General features: G+C 41.3%; 1 protein-coding gene across 1 annotated transcript in view; it reads right to left on the reverse strand.

Annotated features, from left to right (window-relative positions):
* Positions 1 to 19,470, reverse strand: part of MARCHF6 (membrane associated ring-CH-type finger 6) — a 74,176-nt gene extending 54,706 nt beyond the window's left edge. The window contains exons 1-3 of the mRNA XM_057710155.1: positions 19,198 to 19,470; positions 2,485 to 2,581; positions 1,597 to 1,670 (exon numbers count right to left, since the gene is read on the reverse strand). Of these exons, the coding sequence (XP_057566138.1) occupies positions 1,597 to 1,670; positions 2,485 to 2,581; positions 19,198 to 19,216 (190 nt within the window). The 5' untranslated portion in view covers positions 19,217 to 19,470. The remainder of the gene's footprint in view (positions 1 to 1,596; positions 1,671 to 2,484; positions 2,582 to 19,197) is intronic.
* Between the last annotated feature and the right edge of the window lie 5,654 nt (positions 19,471 to 25,124).

Genomic DNA, 25,124 nt, shown 5'->3' on the forward strand with positions numbered 1-25,124 from the left:
ACAGAGCACATGACTGTCAAATGAAAACTAAAAGGTACAAACATAAACTTTCATTGGCCTCAAAATAAAAAAGCTCACGAGTAGTTATCAATCAAACTTCATGAAGATATTCAATTATTTAGTCTTGCAATTCTCAATTAACCTTAAGCTGTACAGTTTTTACACCCTACAGAAAATTAAAGACTACAAAATAACAGGATAGACATTTTTTGAGCACAATGAATATGAAGCCTCAAAAGTGAAATTGTAGGGGCTTCCCTGGGGGCGCAGTGGTTAAGAATCCGCCTGCCAATGCAGGGGACACAGGTTCAATCCCTGGACCAGGAAGATCCCACATGCCCAGGAGCTACTCAGTCAGTGTGCCACAACTACTGAGCCTGTGCTCTAAAGCCCGCACACCACAACTACTGAGGCCAGACAACGCAACTGCTGAAGCCCGCGAACTCTAGGGCCCGCGTGCCACAACTACTGAGCCCGTGTGCTATAACTACTGAAGCCTGCACGCCTAGAGCCCATGCTCCACAAGAGAAGCCACCACACTGAGAAGGTAGCGCATTGCAAGGAGAGTTGCCCCCACTTGCCACAACTAGAGAGAAAGCCCATGCACAGCAATGAAGACTGAACATAGCCACAAATAAAAAAATAAAAATTAAAAAAAAAAGTGAAACTGTAATGATTTTAATCATATATACTCATCACATAAAGACCAAGTAAAACTAACACTAATTGACAGAATCTACACTCAACAGCTCAAGATGCTTAAAACAAACAAAAACTAAAGCATAAAAAAACCTTTGGGGGGGGGGGTGAGGGGTGACCAATGTACCAGGATCCCAGAATGAAAATATGCTTCAAATTCTTGATAATTTGCCAGTATAAACCTCTACTTATTTAACACGACAATATTAAATATCAATCAGTAGGTAAAGGAATTATAAAATATAATTACAACTTTAAAGATCTGCAAAATATTTACCACAGGCTTAAAAAAATCTTATGTTTAAAAAGTGAATTAAATATTTGTCTTTATTATTGTTATTATCCCAAAAAACACAATTTAAACTCAAAAGATATCCGAAATTTGAACAGGGATGGGATATTTGACAAATTCAAGGCATAATTAATTTTTCTGGGTAAATAATGGTATCATAGCTATATTTTTTTAAAAGAACTTTTACTCTTTAGAGATACGTGCTAAAATACGTACAGATGAAATCATACATGATGGGATTTGCTTTAATAAGGATGGAGATATGTGAACAAGACCATAGAGAATGACATGTAAAGGCTATGAGTTGAAAATGGATGAAACTGAGTGACGGATACATAGAGGCTCATTATACCTTTGTATATGTTTGAACTTATCTAAAAGAAAAAAGGAAAAAGAAAGAAAAAAGAAATGTCCCACAAATTAAATCACACGTGTGTTAAAAGCTAACATTTAGTTTCTAAAAATACTTTCCAAAATGTTATAGAATACTTTCTATTACTATTAAAGACAAATTAAGTTGAATGTAGTTGCTTTAAAACTGTTTAAACACCTTTATGTGGCCAGTTATAACCTAGAAATGCAGTGAAAACTTCTGAAGAACTTACTTGGTGTGAAAGCAAATCTGTGCTTGCATAATTCACAGTATTCTTTTCGACTGTGTTTCAGCCACTGAACTAAGCTGCAATTACAAATACATTCATAAGTATAGTGTTTATAACAAAGGTTTCCTTGAACACTAATATTGCTTTACTAAAATTTTACATATCACACAGAACTTTTACAATTTTAAATTTAGGATATCTAAACTTTTTATCACTGATGCCCTCTAAGAGTACAGAATTATAACAGATAAAGATAAAAACAATATGTATTTCTATTATCAAAAAGCAGTTTAGATTAATTGAACACTTAACTAATTAATGTAAATGGTAATCTCCTCAAAGATAACTGAATATAAAAGAATCTCCAAGCATCAACATCAGTTCTAATACTAGTCTAATAATACACCTGGTGGCTAGGTCTACCACTAATTGGCTGGTTGTGTGACCCAGAACAAGTTACTTAACCTTTCAACGTTTCAGTTCCCTTATCTGAATAATCATACTCATAGCCATGCTCCACCTCACGGTTGTGTTGTAAGCATTAAATGAGTTAAAATGCATACAAGCACTGAGTATTACCTGACACAAAGCAATTTCCTAGATGTAAACTATAACCACGCCAAGCAAAACCAGAAAATCGTAACACTTCCCATGAACAAAATAAGCTCTCTATGGTAAAATTAAACAAATGGGTACTCACATGCACCTGAAAGACAATAGGCCAAAACGACATGGCATGGTAATAAGAAATATGGGTAATTTCCAAATTTTCACAATAAAATTTTTAAAAAATAACCAGTTACAGAGAAAGTTCACTGAAACAGTATCCCTTATTATACAGAGGACAAAAATGAAGCTCAGAAATAAAAATTTCCTAAAAGGATGACTCACCATTCTTGATGGATAAACTTAATACTGCCAGTACATACACAAGGATGATAAAGAGGTTTCTCAGGTGTTCCTTCTGACCGACACACTCTACATATGTCTATTAATAAAAAAGAAAAATTGAATTATCTTTGGTTAGAACTTTAAAAAAAAAAATAGTAGGGCACCAAACACTAAAATATTGCATGTTAAAGCAAGACTCTATCACTAGGTAAAACATTAATCAACATCATGGAGAACTGAAAAGTGTGATCAGGATGATAATCAAATATATCTGAAGCTTAAAATTTTTCTTTATATAAAAAGGTCTATTGTTCCTTTGTATGAGAGCTCTGTTAATAAATCAAAATTGAAAATAGCAGAAACAGTGGTTGTATTTAATACTGCATAAGTAACAGATTATAGATAGAAATATGCAAAATCACATCACCATTCCTATCCTAACAGTTTGAAGTCCTAAGTCTGGTCCTAAGTTCAAACTTCACAAAAACACATCTTAGGCCCTGGAGACATCCCTCCACTAGAGGGAGAAATAGAAACAGACACTCACACAATTAGGGTATAAAGGGGGCACCCCAAGACCACGAAGGCCAGAGACAGGCGAGCCAGAGGTCGCCTTAAGCAGAAACTACGGGAGCTCAGGACTTACCAAGTCTGCCACCAGAAGGCAGCAGCTCTTCCCTCACTCCCTCCACCCCGCCCCCAAGTGGTTCTCAGGGCACTACTGTCAGTCTTGCTTGGGGCAATGCATCAAGCTCGCTCGCGAGCTTGCTTGCTCCTTAATGCAGTCTTTCAGCAGAACCACGTACTGAAGCCTGGTGGCGATTTTCATTTAGACCATCTTCTCACTGATCCACCAAGGTCAAATGCCAACCTCAAGTGGGTAATCTGAGGGGCAACGGACAGTGCAGACAACAGGCAGGGACTGAATGCAAGCTTCTGATCTACTCTTACAGGGAATTCCTCATTAAAGAGGAATAATTGCAACCCACAGCCTATCACTAGTGGATTTAATAATGAAGCCCCAGCACTCGTCAGACTAGGATGTGCACATGCTGAGCAGTGTGACCCGGTTCTGGCCACTGAAGAGCATCACAGACTTGTGACTGCTCAATCCTGGGTGGCTAAATAAGATCTGTCGAAGTTGGGGATCTTGAGCATTCAGGACCCTGCTTAGCACACTAGTCTCCCTGGTCACCAATAAACCAGACAAACTGCTCCAGCAACACAGAAAGGCCATGCACCACCACCCACGAAGAGCTATCGAAGTACCAATCCTGTCTGCGATGGAGTCGCGTAGGACAGTTCAAGTTGAGTCAAATTAAGTGCAGTTTACACCACTGTACCTTCAAATTTCACCTTTGGAACCAGTCACTCCAGCTACCACCATCCGAAAGACTTTGGTTTCCCGTAAGCTGCCAGCACATTTCCAGAAATAACACTGGCAGTCAGCATTGTTTATGGTCAGAACAACATGGGATCAGAATCTCTTCAAATCTCCCACTTTCACCTTCATCCTTAATTCATGAAAACATCCATGGCAAAAACTTTCACTCTGGTTGGTCTTGCATCGACTTAAGACTTTGAGCTCTAGTCTCAGTGCGGTACAAATGTCCCAGCCATCCCATCTAATTGGCCTCCGCAATCAAATTTCCAAAAGAAACAGAAGAGAACCATGTTCCCATTCCATGATTTCCAGCAGCAGTGTGCATGCAGCTTACGCCTGCTTTGAGTACTCTAATTTGCTCAAGTGCACACTTCAGCCCAGGGAAACTCGGCTAGGAGGGCATCGAGAAGCAGGAGGTGGGGACAGGGACGGAAGCTCCCTATCCAAAGACCCATGCAGCAGGTCACACAGCATTTTAACTGCACCGAATTCAACACCCTGCCATTGAAGCTGGGGATTACCTGAGCTGCCGGTACCAGATCTGCCATGCAATGGACCTGCCTTAAAGGATTTTACGTGGACTCATTCCAATTACCGGACCTTGAAAGAGTCCAGTGCTGTTTTTCATCATTGCCTCTCCAACCTCAGGTCGTTGAGTAGCAAATATGCTGCCTTCCTTGGTTGGAGTAGTCGATTACCAGGCTTCCTCTATGGAATTGAATCCAGACTCCCCATCACTGGAATTCCCAGTCATGGTGGTCGCCATGGTAGGCACAAGGACTTCTTAATAGGGCCACAGGACGTGCGATCCTGGTTATCTAGAATCATCAGAGCAGAGCTGCTGACGCCCATGGACATGGATTAGTTCTAGAATTACCAGTTTGGCAGGTAGGAGCCAAATGAGCACTCAAAGTCATTCGCGACATCAGGGCATCTAAGCCAGAAGTGCTTAACTTTAGAGTCAGGCATGTGCTACCACAGTATAAACCACTTAGGGTGGGTTTGAGTGCAAGTGTTAGTGGGCAGGTGCAGTCATAGGGCAACGTGGTTCCACCTCATCCTGTCTCCCCAGCCAGCTCTCAGGCAGCTGTGGGAGTAGAAAGTAGGCTGCAGTAGCGACACAATGACAAGAGGTGTCCCACAGGCAAGACACAATGCAGAGGGAAGTAGCGGAGACACAGCTGGGCTTATACAAACAAGGTCACCACGAGGGTCGCCCTCCAGAAACACAGTGACTAGTCAGCCACCAGTTATGCGGCGATGGACTGAGGCTGAGCAGGGATGGCCTTTGTTGGCACATCTCAGCTAGTGGGATGCAGGGATAAACACAGGGAACAACATCAACGTGGGTGTGAACAGCTGATCGCCAGCTGGGCTCCTCCTAGATATGGACCAGCCCCACGGGGGCGACCTAGGCCTGCGTGGCGCGAGGGAGCTGCAGCAAGGACCACACAGCGGGAGGCTAAGGGGTGTGCCCATCCACAGGCAGCACACCTCCCCACACTCCCGCAGGAAGGCCACAAGTGGCAGATGGGGTTGGGGTGGGGACAGGATTGGAGAGATGAGATTTCTATTAGCAGGACTGAATAAGACCAAACACTGATTTTCAGTAGACTCCATCCTGCTGAAGGACAAACCAACAAACACAAAACTAAGCAAACACAGCAAATCTAATCAAGCCCCAGAGCTCTGCTCAACAGAGTCTAGAGCACAGAACTGGGACTCACCAGAGCCCTGCAAGGTCAAAACTATTTTCGTTGTAACACTAACAGTCTTTTAGTCTTATTGTCTTGCCAGTGTACAGTGGAGTTTTCCAGAGGCTACATGAGACAACTGTTTGAATGCAGCTGCCTCCCATTAAACCAGATATTTAAGAGATACGCAAATATAAAACAAATCCACTCTTCTCACCAATACTTAGAGTTTGGAATATACAGTTATTTTCATGAAAAAAAATTTGTGTAAACACATAATCGGTGTGTTAAGTGAGCAAATATTTCTAAATTTTTTTTATTCTCTTATACTACAAATAAAAGCTCTTCTGAATCCTTTAGAAGAGTTTACAAGGACCCTGAGACCAGCCTGAGAATTGCTGCTAAAGTTTGAGAACTACTGCTCTATCATGGGCGGGGGGGGGAAATACATATATATACACACACACACACATATATTTTTTTGTTCATAGAACATTTGAAAAAAAATCAGAGAATAACTATGGCTCTCTCAAAATACACATTTTACCAGGGACTTCATAAGCTCTCCTGATTATATAAAAGTGGAAATGAAATAATAATCAAAGTGGAAAATAAATCAAAAACAAATCAAAGAAACGAACCTATGGGTATCAAGCTTAATCACAGAAAATAATTATTTTAGACTTTAAAGCATGATCATATATCCCCGGCAGGCTATATCCAAAGACAGAAGGAACTATAAAGAAATCCTAAAGAGAATTCAGTAATCATCATCTTAATAACAATAACATTGACAGTCATTTTAAAACTTAGAGAATAAAGATAAAAATAAGTAGTATGATAGTGGCATATACGTGGACCCAAGTAGCTCAAACCAGTGTTGTTCAAGAATCAAATGTATATATTTGTGTATTATTTTGCTAGTATCTTACTTAAAATTAATAGTTTCCTATATACTTATGTTCAAAGACATGTACAAGAATGTTCATAAGCAGCTCTGTTCAAAACAACACCTCCAAAATGGAAACTACCCAAATTGCCTAAATTTGGCAAATCAATTTGGATAAATAAATTTTGGTATATTCACATAATTTAATATCACACCAACCAAAACTACAAACCACAATTTGGATTTTTCTCACAAAATGATGTTGAGTGATAACCCCAAACACAAAGAGTTACCTACTGCTATACAATTCCACAGGTAAAAAATTCAAAAACGTGAAAAACACATCATCAGAAAATCAGGATAAAGGTTCACTCTAGAGAAAAGCAGCAATAAAGACTAGGAAAAGACTGAAGGTTCCAGATCAAGATGAAATAGTCTTCTCCCTATTCCTCCTGCCAAGGATAGCTAAAAACTCAGGATATTATACACAAAACAAACACAAGGCAGCTCTAAAAAGTGAAAAGAAAGCAGACCAGCAAAAGAAGCTGGGGGTCCAAGGAACCACAAGACAGTGAGTTTTCTGGATCTGTGTTCTGCCTCAAGTATTCTGGACTGGAGGCTGAGGTGGAGAAACTGGCAACCTAGAAACACCAAAGAGGACAGACAAAAACAATCCCCCCAAAAGCCTGCTCTCTCCACCACAAGGCCAGGAAAGGGGCAGCTCAGCAAGACAGAAAACTTTAGACAGTGACTGCTGCTGTAACCCAGCGCAACAGCACAAGAAAAAAACTCAACCCTACCACCACCTCTGACAGTGAAGGATAAGTGAGGAGTAGACTCAGATCAGCTAACTCTATTTCTAATCCTAGCCCAACTATACTAACACGCTAGTGAGGAAATGAGGATCCAAACCTAACCCCCAATTTCAAAAGAAAACTTTTTGACTTTATCACATACACCTTGATAATGTGATCAAGTTTTCCTGAATGCTTTATTTTTTTCATAACTTATGTCAATATCCTGTCTATCTCTACCCCTCCAACTTTATTATTTTCTTCCATTTGAACAGAAGATTGTGCTCTCTAATAAAACACATTATTGAAACACAAGGGGAAAAATAACTAGTACTGTGGCTAATAAGTAGTTTTATTACTAGTGAAGCTGGGTATTTCCACATTTTGCCATGTTCTCCTTCTTTGTGAACTATCTATTCAAGACCTTCATCCAGCTTACTAATTGGGGTCTTAACAATAAGAAAATAATCCAAAAAAATTCAGCAAAAGATTTATACACCAAGGGTCTACAAATGAAAACAATGCTCACTCATTAAGGAAATGCAAATTAAAATCACAGTAAGATGCTGATGACTGCATAGCAATGTGCCTATATTTAATACCACTGAATCACACACTTAAAAATGGTTAGAATGGTAAATTTTGTTATATATATTTTACCACATTAAAAAAAATGTTTAAGCCACAGTAAGATTACTATTACATACCTATTAAAACAACAAAAATGAAAACATATATTCCAGCAATCCTACTCCTAGGTATTCACTCTAGTAAAATGAAAACTTATGTTTACACAAAAACCTATGTGAACTTCATTCATAATTCCCTCAAACTGGAAACAACCAACCCAAGCATTCCACAACTGGAGAATGGATACTGTGGCACATCTCTACAACAGAATACTACTCAGCAAAAAAATGGAACAAACTACAGATATGTGCAACAATGTGACTACCTCTCAAATGCATTACCTTACATCCAAAGAAGCCAGACTCAAACAGCTACATACTGTTTATTTCCATTTATGACATTCTGAAAAAAGCAAAACTATAGACAGAAACAGATCAGTGGTTACCAGGGTCTGGGGATGGAACTGACCATAAAAAGGCACAACGATATTTTGGGGAGTGAAAGACATAGTCTGTATCTTGATTGTGGTGGCTACATGACTGTATGCATTTGTTAACTACTCACAGACATTAAATAATATAAATTTTACTTTAATTATACTTTAATTTTTAAAAAATCAAAAGCTTTTCTATAGTACTAGTATCTAGACAGACGTAGGAAAAAAGAACAAATGAGAAAAGGTAATGACATGAAAAAAAAATTAGTTCCTTCTCTAAAATGTGATCTAATGAAGTTGTAGATTGAAATGTATCCCAATGGGCACATTTACTTCATCCTACCAGGTAGGAATTAATGTTGCTAGGGACTGTGGAAACCATAAGCATTGGTCATCAAATATTTTTGGCATTCTACTTTCTGCGTATGGGGCAGGACTGCACTTCCCTGTCACCTCTGAAATTACACGTGAGCATGTCACTTGCTCTGGTCAATGAAATATGAGATACAGTACTGTGCAGCACTTCTGGATAGAAGTCTTTGGGCACCAACAAACACAATTCACCACGCTGCATTTTCTTGCCTCACGACTGTGGAATCATGTGCTAAGACACGGTCTCCAATCTAGATCTCCAAGTGACCAGAGCTATTAGCAAGAGCATCTCTCCCACCCACAACGGAAGGGATGTCAGTGAGAAACTCAGAGCAACCTTTTATTGCTTTAAGCTGCTCAGGTTTGGAGGTAGTTTATGACTAAGACATTCATTAGCCTATCCTGTTTTATAAAGGATTATAAAGGACAGCTTCACAAAACAAAAACAAGCACAACTACCACCAACACAGAAAGCGAAAGAAAACTCTTTCCGTCATCTTTCTGTGCTACGCTAATGGTATGCATGAACCACCTGGCCAATGCTCTCAAGAGAATTAACAACGCTGAAAAGAGAGACAAATGCCAGGTTCTTATCAGGCCACACTCCAAAATCATCATCTGGTTTCTAACTGTAATGATGAAGCATGCTTACACTGGCGAATTTCAAATCACTGATGATCACAGAGCTGGGAAACCTTTTGCGAACCTCACAGACAAGTTAAGCATAGAGTGATCAACCTCAGATTTGAAGTGCAACTCAAAAACTGAGAAAAATCGCAAAATAACCTACTTCCATGCTGCTAGTTTGGTTTCATTGTACTGACAACCTCAGCTGGCATAAGGACTATGAAGAAACAGACAAAAATACACAGAAGAGAAATCCTGGAATTTTTTTCCCTAGGGGTGTTTAACAACGTGCAAATGAAATGCCTCAGTGGGGAAAAGGGAGGAAAAAATCAAAGAAAGAATCATCTCTTTGGTTCACTAGGATCAATCCCACCACCCAATCCAATCCCACCACCACTCAAGAGAATAAGAAGGCCAAGAGTACCAAAGGAGAGTGAAGGCTACAAAAGGTGCAGCCTGAGGCCCTTCACTGAAAATGAAGTACTTCTTCTGTGGTGGAGTAAGGCTCCACCAAATTCACATGCAGTAAAATTACAAATCTTGCTCAGGCCAAAGTAACATCAATGCACTTTGCTAGTTATGAATGCAAACCTACCTAGAACAATAAAGCAAAGCTCTTCCTGGTTTTCAAGAGCAAATTTCTTCTGTTATATCCTATGGCAACTTTTGTTGCTTTATTTGAATACTTAATATCTTCACAAAGTATACCTTTTAAAAGTTCCTAGCACAGTACCTAGCTCAATAAAGTTTTTTTTTGCACGAAACCTTCAAATCCTTCCTGACTATGGAGAAATCCCAAGCGATGAAAGGGAGGGGAAAACCCAATAGTGTGAGAGGTTATCAAGTTGGTGCCTACTGTGGAAGTCAGCACCCATTCAGGACTAGCCCATCCCAGTTCACCACATATATTCTAAGTATCTATTATGAGGAAAAATGCAAAACAACTCCTAAAGCTTTGGGTACATCCTAACTAGTAAGCCACTGTCTATCTTGAAAGTACTTTCACATAAGACTTCAAAATGTTTCCCCTTTCCTTCTGATGATAAACTAGTGATAATTTAATAAACAAAGGGTTTAATACACTTTATTTTTTAGAACAGATTACGTTCCCGCGTGCACAGCACTCAGTATTCCCTCTTCTTATCCTACATTAGGATGGTACTGTTAAACTTGATGAACCCACACTGACACGCTATCATTAACTAAAGTCAACAGTTGACTCAGATGTCCTTGATCTTTACCTAATGTAATTTTTGTTTCAGAATGCACATTACATTTAGTTGCCACGTCTCCTTAGTCTCCTCTTGGCTCTGGCAGTTTCTTAGACTTTCCTTGTTTTTGATGACTTTGATCACTTCAAGGAGTATTGTAGGATGCTCTTCTATCAGAATTTGTTTGATGTTTTTGCTCATGATTACAGTGGGGCTATGGATTTTTGGGAGAAAAATCGCATAGGTAAAGTGCCATTTCATCACATAATGTCAAGGGCACATACTATCAACAAGATTTTTATGACTGTTAATGCTGACCTTGATTCACCTGGTTGTAGTAACAAGGGATTTTTAATATCTGACTATCAACAAAAATTTTATAATTAGTAACTACGATTACAGTAAACAAATATTAAAAATACATTACTAAAAAGTATTACTCAAAATATCTGTGGATAACCTATATGACCACAACCAGGAGTGTGGCTACATAAACTGTGGTACATTCACTACATGGAATGTCTACAGTCCCTTAAAAATAGCAAATGTAACAACTATATGACAATATGGAAAAATGCATAATGTTAAGTAAACAAAGCAGGAATTAAAAAAATGAATACACACTGTTCTTCCAACTAGGTAAAAAACACAAAACAGCCTAAAAGAGAAAATACAAAAAAATGATAGCCATTAAAATTGGTTAGTTGAGAACATGGGTGATTTTCTTCCCCTTTTTCCCCAAAGTTTCTAATGTTTCATTGCTACTTTTACAATCACAAGAAAAAAAATTTTTAACTGCTAAAATTTTGTGAAAAACATTTCCTTTTTTGACCCTGAAAGTATACTTTTTTTAAAATGTGGATTTGGTAATTAGGCCTTGAAAACAGATTTAAGTTCCAATTCTCCATACATCCCAAAACTTAGTTATTTCTTATCTCTCCAGATCACTGATCATTACAAAACTAACATTCACCTATACCACTGCTCCTGGAAGCCTGAAATACATTTTTCTGCTGACTAGGCCTGAGTTACATTCTGTCAATGAGAAGCTCTTCTATGGGATCAGAAGATGGAGGGAAAGGGGGAAGCCATTTTCTCCTCCTGGCTCTAAAAACAGCAGTGGCAGCTAACTCCAGGTACTGCGGACTCCTGCAGTAGTTACAGAGTTTGCGGTGGGGGTTTTGCCAGCAGCGCGCAAATGCAAGTTCAGCAGCACAGGCAATAACTCCCAAGTTTCAGCAGGAGTGTGCCAAGTATCGATGTATTGAATATTTCCTCTCATCTCCAAATTTATCCTTCAGTACCAGCTGTTCAGTGCGAAGAGACTGGACTCAAACAGATTTTAAAAACAGACTTGTCAGTAGAGGGTGCTGGAGGGACAACACAGGAGGACTGGAGCATTCTGGCTCCTGCTGTGCTGTCAGTAGGTTTGCTTTAGTAACCAGCTTCTCACAGCCCTACTAACAAGACCTCAGCACACTCCAGGCCCTGTGCCCACAGCGGTACCCTGACCCGGTCTGCATGGCTACCCATCAACCCTGGGTCTCCTGCAGGCACGCTGGAGGGCTGCTTCCTGCTCACCCAGAATCTGTGGACTAGCCCTGGCTCGGACAACCCCACACTTCTCCAATGAGGTCTGAACCACAGCTGTGAGGAGGGGCCCCACCCCTCCCAAGTTTGTCCCTATTTGGACACTTACCCTCAGGCCCAGGGTACCCTTTACATCTTTACAATTATTCTCTCATCATAGCTTAATAACTCTTTCAACTTCCTCTAGTTAAGTTACTTGTGTTTTCTGCCTCCTCATTGGATCTAAAGTGTAAAGAAAAAAGAGAATTTAAAGAAGAACCAAGTGAAAATTTTAGAACTGAAAAATACAGGAAGTGTGGGCTCACTCCTGGACTCTGGCTCAACAGCAATGGCTGTCTCAAGAAAAAGCACTAGTATTATTCTTTGGAGTTACCAGTCAAACTGCTTTCTTACCCCCATGAAACACCATTTTTACTACTGGGGGGAAAAAAGTCAACAGTCATTCAGACAGATTTGGGTATTTGGCAGGCACTGTGTCACAAAAGAATGAAGTAAGCCTAAGCACCAAGGAAAACAACTGACAATATTTTGCTGCCAATGATAAAAATAAAACCTTAAAGTAAAAATTAGGATTTTAGAAAACCTCTATCCACCACAATAAGCATGACAGCTTCCCCAATACCTAAAGCCTTTTTGAGATAAGTGGTGACATTAATGAATGAGACTTTTATATTACACACAAAAATGTGTCAACATTTGGAAGATTTGCATAACTTGATCCAACAGCTACCAAATGATCAATACATGATGTTACAAACCCATGCACGAGTAAAAGACAATGGATTTTTCTACAAACAGCTTTACTGAGGAATAACACAATAAAGCACACTTACTTAGAGGGTATCACCCGGTACGCTTGACACTGGTAAAACTGTCACCACAACCAAGATAATGAACACATCATCACCACCAAAATTAACACATGCCCCCCCTTCATAATCCTCCTTCATCTCATCCTTCTCTCACGCATCTCACTCCCTCCCAGCCAACTGTTCTCCACAGCAGGTATAACTGCCTACTCATGCCATGTAATTTATTACGTTTATTTTCTGTCCTCCCTTCCTCCTCTATCAAGCCAAAAATCCCTATGAGAGAAAGGATTTTGTCTATTTGTTACCAGCCTAGCCCAAGTGAATAAAACAGTGCCTGGCTCGTAACAGGTGCCCAATAAACACTTGTCAAATAAGTGCATATATGCTTGGCCGTAAGCATGCCAAAGCAGTGAAAGCTGATCTGTGGTAAGAATGAAGCAGACATTACTGGAAGCAGAAATGAAAGACCATGTGGTTCTCGATAAGACAGTAACTAGCTGTCTGGTTCTGACTATTTCCTATCCTTTTAACTCATGACCTCCAAACCTAAGTTGCCTCAAGGTTTTGACATAGTAGATACAGAACATGATCAACTATGACACACTTCAGCTTCACCCTTTCCCAATGAATATGATTCATAAAGCATAAAGAAAAATTCCTTTGGCAGTCCATAAAAAAACACTGATAAGATTTTACATTACGTTCTGCTAGTGTGAGCAGTAATTTAGAAAAGTGAAAAACATCAGCTCTATGTATCACTGGGTTGAAATGAGAGCACTACTATGGCAAAATGTTTACTATCTTAATGAGAGTTTCATACATCAGTACTTGCTTGCAACATCTATTTCAATATTGCAATACTTCTACTTTTTAAAAATGGGTATCCCTGAACAAAGGACAAAATTTTTTTTTCTTTGGGAAACTGAAAAATACCAGTGCATTGAAGGATCAGACTCCTAATCAATAAAATTAGGAAGATCTAAGATCTCCTCAAGCTCTGATGTTCAAAGACTTGATGATAGAGAGCTGTTTACCTAACAGAACTTCTTTCAAAGTTGGAGTCAATCTGCTTACACCCCGCCCCTGCTGTACTAAGTTTACGTAATATCCTACATGCTTTGCTGTCGTTTCAACAACTTTTCACGTTATCTCCACTAAGAGCAGATTCTGTCCTAAGAAACCACTTTCTTTGCTCACCCATAAAAAGCAATTCCTCATCTGTTAAAATTTTATGAGATTACAGAATTCAACATCTTCAGGCTCCACTTCTAGTTCTCTTGCTATTTGTACCGCATCTGCAGTTACTTCCTCCACTGAAGTCTTGAACCCCTCAAAATCACCCATAAGAGTTGGAATCAACTTCTTAACTATTAACGTTGACATTTTTACTCCATCCCATGAATCACATTCTTTTAATATTTTTTTATTGATGTATAGTTGATTTACAATGTTGTGTTAGAATTGCAAATGTTCTTAATGGCATCTAGAATGGTGAATCCTTTCCAGAAAGTTATCAATTTACTTTGTCCGGATCCATCAGAGGGATCATTATCTATGACAGCTACAGCCTTATGAAATGTATTTCTTAAATAATAAGACTTGAAAGTCAAAATTACTTCTTGATCCATGGGCTACAGGATGGATGTTGTATTCGCAGGCATGAAAACAAGACTCATCTTGTTGTACATCTCCATGAGGGCTCTTGGGTGACCAGGTACACTGTCAATGAGCGATAATATTTAAAGGAATATTTTTTTTTTTCTGAACAGTAGATCTCAACAGTGGGTTTAAAATATTCAGTAAACCATGTAATAAACAGATGTGCTGTCATCTAGGCTTTGTTGTTCCATTTATAGAACACAGGCAGAGGAGATTTAGCATAATTCTTAAGAACCCTAGGATTTTCGGAATGGTAAATGAGCAACGGCTTCAACTTCAAGTCACCAGCTACATTAGCCCCAACAAGAGTCAGCCTGTCCTTTGAAGCCAGGCATTGACTTCTCCTCTCCCGCTGTGAAAGTCCTAGTTGGCATTTTCTTCCAATATACAGCTGTTTCATCTACACTGAAAATCTGTTGTTCAGTGTGACCACCTTCAAGAATTATCTCAGCTGGATCTGCTGGATAACTTGCTGCAGTTTCTACCTCAGTACTTGCTGCTTTTCTTTGCACTATGATGTTATGGAGACAACTTCTTTCCTTAAACCTCATGAACCAAGTTCTGCTGGCCTTAAATTTTTCTTCTGAAGCTTCCTCAACTTTCTCAGCCTTCACAGAATTAAAGAGAGTTAGAGCCTTGCTCTGGATTAGGCTCTGGGTTTAGGGAATGTTGTGGCTGGTCTGATCTTCTCTCCAGACAACTAAAGCTTTCTCTATATCAGCAATATGGCTGTTTCTTATCACCCGTGTGTTCACTGCAGGAACACTTTTAGTATTCTTCAAGTACTTTTCCTTTGCACTCGCAACTTGGCTTAAGTGACGCAAGAGGCCTAGCTTTCAGCCTACCTCGGATTTCAACGTGCTTTCCTCACTAATCTTAATCATTTCTAACTTTTGATTTAAAGTGAGAGACAAGCGACTCTTCCTTTCACTTGAACACTTAGAGATCATTACAGGGTCATTAAATGGCCTAATTTCAATGTTGTTGTGTCTCAGGGAATAGGGAGGCCCCAAGCAGAAAAAAAGAAACCAGAACAGCAGCTGGTGGAGCAGTGAGAATACACATATTTCTCTGTTGTGGGCACAGTTCATGGTACCCCAAAACAATTACAACAGTAAATTGTAGATCACCATAACAAACACAACAATAACGAAAAAGTTTGAAATACTGAAAGAATTACTAAGATGTGACACAGAGTCATGAAGTGAGCAAATGCTTTTGGAAAAATGGCACCTATAGACTTACTTGATGCAGGGTTGCCACAAACCCTCAATTTGTAAAAAATCAGTATCTCCAAAGCTCAATAAAGTGAAGCACAATAAAATACATTCCTGTATTATGAGAATGGATTACAAAACTGTTAATTTTATGAAAATAAAATTCAGTACACTGAACACTTCAGAGATCTTTAATATCTAGCAAACACATAATATGAAGAGTCAAAATCCATCTGGCAAATAACCAATTTTCTAATAGAATTCAGTATTGTTTACTACAAATAGAAAACATTCTGAGCATTAAAACATCATACACAGTACCACCAGAGGAAAGCAATACGCATTTTTTAAAAGAGATGGAAGAGCTGAACACTCTACTTGCAGGCTGGTATTCTGGTAACACTCTTACTCTGTTTGCTCAGATTAACATGTTAAAAAATAGGTAAGTAACAAACATCATCAGTGTTTTTAACAATGAATGACAGAATTTAAAGATTTAAAAATTTTTATTTTCTTTATGTTTAGCCTTATTTTCCAAGTCCCCTACAAAAAAAAAAGTTTCTTGTATAATCAAATAAAAACCCAATTGCATTTTTTTAGTTTAAAAAATAGCCTGTAATAACTTATTTAGCAAGTAGAAGTTGTTTCCAAGCTTTTTGGTGTCTTCACCTTATTTTTATCATGAAATCTTCTGTAATCCTCCCTTTCCTTCCAGCATTTTTTCAAGTTAAATTTACATTAACTTTGAAAATTTAAGAAGACTTCCAATTTAGAATTTTGCAAAATCAGGCATGAGAAGTATTAAAATTCACTTTCATTTCACAACTAACTGTCATAAAACAAATGAAAAGCAAAGATTTGCTGAGTTATGTAAATGATTTATCTTATAAGAGTGACAAAAATATAGTTATCTCAACACTGAACAGTGGGTATCCACTTATAAATATCTAATTTAATAAAAGAGTCTGACAGACCTGAGTCTGAATCTTACCTCACATCTGTTACCTGTATGACCTTGGGCAAGTTACTTAACCATACTAACCCTCAGTTCCCTCATCTGTAAAAAGGGAATGTTCCCTACCTAAAAGTGTTAGGAGAGTTAAATGAGATGTGTATAAAATGTTTAGTGAAGTACATGCCATACATCAAGTCCTCAGTAAATGTTAGTTATTTCAATAGAGAAAAGTGTTCAAGTCAGTGAATAAATATCATTTATACCTCACCCTGACTGTAATTTTACACGGAAAAAACAAAAACAAAAAAAGTGTAGTAGAAGCACACTGAAAATGTTTCTTTCATGATTCCACATAAAAACTTTGAGATTTTGAAATTCCTGAATCACTATTATCATACCATAAGTGTATGCAAGTACTATGTGCCTAAGCTCAAAGACCGGGAATTTAATAAAACATGCCAGTATATTTCAAGTGATAAATCAATAGACATACATCGCTAGATTGAGTCATTAAAATCTGAATCCAAAAGAATGTATGGGGGACTTCCTAGGTGGCGCAGTGGTTAAGAATCCGCCTGCCAATACAGGGGACACGGGTTCAAGCCCTGCTCTGAGAAGATTCCACATGCCGCCGGGCAGCTAAGCCCGTGCACCACAACTACTGAGCCTGTGCTCTAGAGCCCGTGAGCTACAACTACTGAGCCCATGTGCCGCAACTACTGAAGCCCACGCGCCTAGGGCCCGTGCTCCACAACAAGAGAAGCCACTACAATGAGAAGCCCGTGCACCACAAGGAAAAGTAGCCCTCGCTCGCAGCAACTAGAGAAAGCCCGTGTGCAGCAACGAAGACGCAACGCTGCCAATAAATAAATAAATTTATAAAAAAAAAAAAAAAGTATGGATACACACTAGGACCATCTGTCAAAAGAAAGTAACTCCTAACCTCCTCAGCAGTTTCACTTTACTATTTTTTCCAAAGGAGCCTTCTGTGGCAATTGCCTTTCATTCACAGTATACAATAAAAACATCTGAACCGTAACGAAAGGAAAACTATTTGTAATCAGGATACCTAGGTTCAAATCTTTCCCTTACTAGGGTGTGAAACTTGGACAAACTATCACAATAACTAATATAACTAACTTCCACATCTACAAGAGATAATAATACCTCCCTACTCAATAGGGATCTTAGTAAGATCAAATGTGAAGGCATGTAACTATGCTTTGTCAACTGCCAAGTATAACATGCAAATATCATTACGGTTGAGGTTCTTATTACCTAAGGAAAGACTTCTTCAAAAAATGATAAATTGATCCCCTCCACTCATTACATGTAGAGACAAGATCAAACTTCCCATCACTCATTATTGCACACCACGACAGTCCTCAACCATCTTCATCCAAAATCGCAATCCAAACTCTTGAAAGACGCTTATCATATCCTCACATAACACACCCAAAGCATAGATGTATCCTCAACTGATAACCAAAACAAGAAACAGGTTAGTAACTCCCTCTACAGACTCACGAAATCATTAAATACACTCAAAATCAATCAATCAATCTGCTTGAAAACAACCTAACTACCTCCACTGGATACGCAAATGCATTTCAATAATCACAGGTGTTCAGTTACGTCTTCACTCATGTATTCACTTCACAAGAGCCAGCTTGTTGCAAAACAGCCAGATCCAAAACACACGCACTCACAAAGCAAAACACACACACCACACTCTGCTTATTGGTGTCAGGGACGAAACACAAAGTACACCAAAACAAAAGAATCCTAAGGAGCCTGCCTGCTTCGAACACCCTCGGTGGGCCTGCCTCTTCCCGGCTCGGTAAGCAAGTTACTAGGGGGCACGCAGGCCGAGGGAGAGGTTTTTAAACACGGGGTCAGCTCGCCCCGTTCGGCCGTCACCTGGCGGGGTGTTTTTCGCGAAGTTTCGGAATCAACAAAGAAGTTTGGTCGCCCAAGGGTCGGCCCCGTATAGCGACGGGCAGAGCGACAGGATGAGGAACAAACCCGGGAGGGGGAAGGGTGAGGGCAGCGCCCCCCGGCTTCGTACAGCGACCCCGGCGCCGGCCTCCCCCCCCCCCCCCCAGCGACGGGCCTGGCGGGACCGGAGCCACGCCGGCCGCGGCCACCGCAGCCCGACGCCCCCCGCCCCGGCCCGGGCAGGGGCCCTGCTCGCCGCGCGCGCTGGCGGGAAACGGCGGGGGGCGCGCCGAGGGGTCTCCTCCTGCTCCCCGCCGCCCCGCGAGGCCGCCACTCGGCGGGCAAACGGCCCGGGCGCCGGCCTCCGCCGCTGTCACCGCGCGCCCCCGCCGCGAGCCGAGGCGCCCCCGCCGCGCCGCCCGCGGCCCCGCCGCCCGCCTCGAGCGCCGGGGACCCGGCCCGGACCCGGGCGCCGCAGCAAAGGGCGCGGGCGCCGCCGACTTACCTTCCTCGGCGGTGTCCATCTTGTCTGGGGCGGGGGCGGCGGCGGTGACGCAGCCGCGAGGCTCCCGCGGCCGAGGCCGGGGCCTTCCGGCCGGGGTGGGGGGGAGGGAGGGGGAGGAGGGAGGAGGGAGGAGGATGCGGAGCCGGGCCCGGGCAGGTGCGTGTGCTCAGGTGCCAGCAGAGGAAGCGAGAGGAAGGAGAGAGGGGGGAGAGGGAGAGGGACACTGGCTGACAGAAAGCGAGCGAGAGAGGGGAGGGGGAGGGGCGGGGAGAGCGGAGGGGCGATGCCTGGGCGGAGCGCCCCAACGACGGGTGCCGTCACTTCCGCCGGCGGCCGCGGCGTGCAGGCTCAGTGGGCGCCCGCCGCGGGGGCGTGGCGGGGGTCCTTCCGGGCGCGGGCCGGCTGCCGCCCCCTGTGGGCGGCGGACTGCATGGGTTTTGTCCCCAGGGCTGCGCTGGGCGGCCGGGCTGAACTCTCAGAAGGAGCGGACCGCTGATGACAGCGAGGGAGGCGACAGAGAAGACGCAGAGCCGAGGGAGGAGGGCAGCGGGAGTGAGCGCCGGCCCGGGCTGCGGTGCAGGACAGAGGCGGGCCTCCGGGCTGGAGAGTCACCTGGGCGCCTGTGAAGACAGAGTCGTGCGCCCTCGTCCTCCTACCCTGCCCCGAGAGTCTGAGGCCGCGTGTCTGTGTTCCCCACGCGGACAGTTATGGTGCACGTTTTGAGGAAGTGCTGCAACATCAGTGAAATCAGAAAGGCAAGCCCTACCTAACTTTACCAGAATGCCTCTCAAGGGAGCCTTCTTCATTTGCCTGGAAGGACTGCTTCCATCAGCTGCTTAGGCCTGAGGCTGCAACATCCACCGCTAAGGGAAATCGGTTCAGATACGGACAGGGCTTGGTATACTGAGTGATGGACGTTTACCTGGCCACAGTTTATGAATCGCACCGGCCCGAGGAAAAACCGAGCCCTGCTTCCATCAGTGCAGCACCTTTCCCCACCATAATCCCTGTCTTTCTCTCTAGACGGAGAACTATTTAGAGAATACAGGTTAGAAAGGTCCCCACTCTCAGAATTGCCAGAGTAGAACTAAAGATGTTTCCAATCCCAGGAAAATCTGTGTTAAAGAATATGCAGATGACTTGCAGAAACAGATGCAAGAATGCTAGCAATCTCTTTTCCATCCGTGGGAGGGAAGGAAACGGGGAGACCCCTTCGCCAAGCCTCATCAATCGGAATGAGACTTAGAATAAAATATTGACGTGGAGTCCTCTAGAAAGAGAGCAGCCCTCCAAGACTGATGTCACTGATTTGACCAGTGTCACTCATGTTACCTAAGGTAGGAAAGAATTCAAATTCTTGACACAGTAATGGACGCCCACTGATTTAAAGGGCTTACCTTGAGAATTGAGCATATTTAAACTTTTTCTTAAATATGATTAGACTGTATTATCTCCCAAGAAATTGAATCTGGAGGAGGCTCATACCCCAACCTCCACCCCTCCTACCCAACAGGACAGGCACTCACATCCCCTGTAAGGCCAGTGGCAGAGCACTTTTCACTGAGCTCAGACCAGGGTCACAGTTCAGGGCCACCAGACCCAGTTTCACGTGTTGTACCGCAAAAGGGGGGAAGAATTCTGAGAGGTAGGCTTTGAGATTTACTGAAGAAAGTACTAATAGTTTTTCAGGGCATGTGTGTGAACCTCCAGGCAGTAGAACTGGGTTAGGATTGGAGGGATGTGGGTGCGTGTGGTGGGGGTGGAGGGCTCCCTCCTTTTGTCTTTCTGAGTCTTCCTTTGTGATGCTCAAAGGAAAGTTATTTGTAGAGTTGAGAATTGCCTCAACCTTTTTTCATTCAGCCTTTGGAGGTTAAATATAAGAGTAATCAACCAATATTTGTTGAGTCCCTACTATGTACCAGGCATTAGTTCTCACAACAAACCCTTTGAAATACCTAAGTCAGTCAGACCTCTCCTGGTTACCAACTAAACTGGTAGACAAAAGGGAGGAATGTACTGCTAACATGCGCACACTGTGACAAGGGTGGTGGTCCAGTGGGCCTCAGGAATTGCTGGAACCAGAGTCCCCTCTCTGCCCCCATCCTTCAGCTCTGCTTCTCTGTGCACATCAGCTTCTTGTTGTCAGACCAGGTTCCTCCACCTGGCTGGGGACAAGGCCACTGATAGATCTCAAGGTCATATCATCAGCATCACCATCAGAGAGGGTGATGATCTCTGGTCTCAAGTCAACAATTCCCAAGGAAGGACACTTAATTGGTCTAGCTAGGTGCCCATCCCTGAAGCAAATGACGAGGGTCTGTAAGAACATAACATGTACACTGCCATTGAACTACATTACTGAAGTGCAGAAAACACATTTCCCACGAGAAAATGGAGGACAAAACAATAGATATGCATTATAATTAGAATTCTCATTCTTTTCAAACAAGGACACCAAGATTATATAGAAATATTTTCATTTGCCACACTTTTACCCAAGGAAATCAATTAGAATTCATACAGAGTTTTAACCTGAGGAAAAGTTATTTTGATCGAAAGAGTCACTTCAAGGTAGCATACACATGGTTCCAGCCTCTGTCTCTGTGTCTGTGTGTGTGTGTGTGTGTGCGCGCGTGCACAGGTGTGTACTGTGCCATGAGGATACTATAGTAATTCTAGGTTTCCACAGAGCAATCAAAGGAGCAACAGGGGATGTGTGGGAAGACAACGGTATAATTTTTTGAGCACTAACTCTAACAAACTAACAATAACAATAATTAACCTAAGTCCCTATATGTCAAATTAACATTAATAGCAATCTTGGGAAGCAAATATTATACCCATTTTACAGATGAGGAATCTGAGACACACGGCTGATAAGTAACTTGCTTTTGGCGGTGTGTAGAAGAGGAACTGAAATTAAAGCACAGGTCTGTCTGACTCCAGACCTCTAATATTTAAACCTCACCTGCTTGCCATTTGCATTCGCACTCTTAACACAGCCATTAAATCTCAACTTTTTGTGAACCCATCTTTATGTAGAAACAACAGTTGCATGGAAGTTGCACATAATTGCTGCTGACCAAGTATAGGTATGTAATTAAGCAAAGTGCCTTACTAAAAGCTTAACATTATTAACATCTATAAATTATTGAAGGCACCTTATGGCCTTATCTTAACATTAAACTTCTTCCATCCTCTCTGTCTTCCTTTCCCTCTCATCTCACCTTCCTTCCCTTCCATTTTTCTATTCCATTTCTCTTCCCTTCCTGAGATGAGACACGACAGCAATGTGGGCAAGAACATGGATGCTGAAGGGAGAGGCATGCAGGTGGCAGAGAGAGCAGACTGGTGTGGTTGAGCAATTGATTACACTGAATGATGATAACCAGGTTTCCCACTGTTGGAGAAAATACTAGCATGGAAAAGGGGGAGGCTAGAAAGAACCCTGAGAGGTGTTGGATTGGAAATATAGGTATCGTTAGGAACTCATTTTTAAAAATACAAACAAGATATAGAAATATATACAGTTGACCCTTGAACAATGTGGGGGTTAGAGGCACTGAATCCCCTGCACAGTTGAAAAACCGATATAACTTTATAATCAGCCCTCATATCTGTGGTTCCACATCCTTGGATTCAACCAACCTCAGATAGTGCAGTACTGTAGTACATATTTATTGAAAGAAAATCTGAGTATAAGTGGACCTATGCAGTTCAAACCCATGTTGTTCAAGGCTCAACTATATATATATGTCTATAAATATCATATATAATATACATCAGATATAAATATATATACTAGGAAATATATATTATGTTATATTATGTATATGTTATATATATTTCCTAGTACTGTCCTCTGAGAGGATGGTCATGCAGTGACATCTCAGTAACTGTGAGCACACTGAGTATACAGATTTTGGTTTCTGATACCGTGCTCCACTAAAAGGAACCAAGACTGTATGATACCATAATGATAGACACATATCATTATACATTTGTCCAAACCCATAGAACATACAACACCAGGAGTGAACTGTAATGCAAACTGTGGACTTTGGGTGATTATGATGTTTCGATTCTATCAACTGTAGCAAATGTACCAAGAGGGATGTTAATAACGGGGGAGGCTATGCAGGGGTATATGGAAACCTCTGTATCTTCCTCTCACTTTTACTGTGAACCTTAAACTGCTCTAAAAAAAATCATAATATTTATAGGGGAAAAAAAGATGAACCAAGACTCTCTGAAGAAATGTCATGGGAGATTAGGATTGCCATAGATACATTACTAATAAGAAAAAAAATCAAATTGTACACTTTATTGTTTTCAATGAATTTATTTATTGGCTGCATTGGGTCTTCATTGCTGCACACAGGCTTTCTCTAGCTGCGGCGAGTAGGGGCTACTCTTCATTGTGGTGCGTGGGTTTCTCTTGTGGAGCACAGGCTCTAGGCACGCAGGCTTCAGTAGTTGTGGCACATGCGCTCAACAGTTGTGGCTCACAGGCTCTAGAGCACAGGCTCAATAGTTGTGGCGCACGGGCTTAGTTGCTCCGAGGCATGTGGGATCTTCCTGGAGCCAGGATCAAACCCATGTCCCCTGTATTGGCAGGTGGATTCGTAACTGCACCACCTAGGAAGTCCCTGTACACTTTAAATACATGCAGTTTATTATATGTCAATTATATCTCAATAAAAGTTCTTTAAGAAAAATGTTAGATTTTAGGGCTGGAACAGGAAAACTATAAGATAAGCCTAGAACATCTTGTGCAGAAATTAAGAAAATGCTCAAAAACTGATAGGGCCATACTAAAAGGTTAAAGAAATAGGCTCCAAGAGGCTCCTATTGGCCACACTGAGGACAATTTGAGCATGAAAATAAATATTACAGTAACAGATTATAGCCTATTAAATAAAATAGGAATCCATGAGGTCATTGTGACAGAAATCAGAAAGGAGAGAAAAAAGCTCTTCCTTTGCAGTATAATGCCAACCAATAAATGTAAAAGGAATGATATAAACAGAAAATCACTTACCATCCTGATAGTGGTTCAGGCTGGAGTTGTCAATGGAAGCTAAGAATGGATGAGGTTTCAATGAGGAACAAGATTTTAGCATATTAGTGAAACGTTTTCCAACAGTTAAAAAGAAAAATAGCTTTACAGTGAAGACATCAACATGACTAGATAATCAAGGTCAACATCACCAGTGATGGGACAGATTGACATAACGAGAGAACGAAGTTTGTCAGGAATGCATGCCTGAGTCTGGGCATGAGGAAACATCCAATGGAATCAAGTTGAGTGTCAGCCTACAGAATACGAGGCCAGTATTCTCTTAAACTCTCAAGGATGTGATAGACAGAATGACTGAGGAACTGTTCCAGATTGGAGGAGGCCAAAGAGAAATGACAACTAAATGCAATGTCTGAAGGAATCCTGGACCTGAAAACTAAAAAAGACTTTTTCGGGACAGTTGACAAAATTGAAATTTGAATAGATTCTTTGAATGGTAGTGTTGTATCAATGTTGGTTTCCTGACTTCTTGGGAGGTCCTTGTTTGGGGAAATTCACATTAGAGTATTTAGGGGTGATGTAGAATCAGGCCTGAAGCTTGTAGTGAAATGGTTCAGAAAAAGATTAAGTGTGTGTGTGCAAGAGAGAGAGATGTTAAAAGTTGGTGAATGTGGGTGAAGGCAATATGGGAAGTTTTTTTGGACTATATTTGCAACTCTTCTGTGAGTCGGAAATTATTGTGAAATCATCTTTTAAAATTAACATTGCTAAGTGCTGATGGAACTGTAAAGAAGTGGTTCTCAAATTTGAGGAATCTCAGTCATAAGCACTTTTGACAATCTGATGAATTCTGTGGGCTTTTTTCCCAGAAAAATCGCATAAATACAAAATGTTGCATACATTTCCA

The sequence above is a fragment of the Hippopotamus amphibius genome, chromosome 15, assembly GCF_030028045.1.
Source record: "Hippopotamus amphibius kiboko isolate mHipAmp2 chromosome 15, mHipAmp2.hap2, whole genome shotgun sequence".
Lineage (NCBI taxonomy): Eukaryota > Metazoa > Chordata > Mammalia > Artiodactyla > Hippopotamidae > Hippopotamus > Hippopotamus amphibius.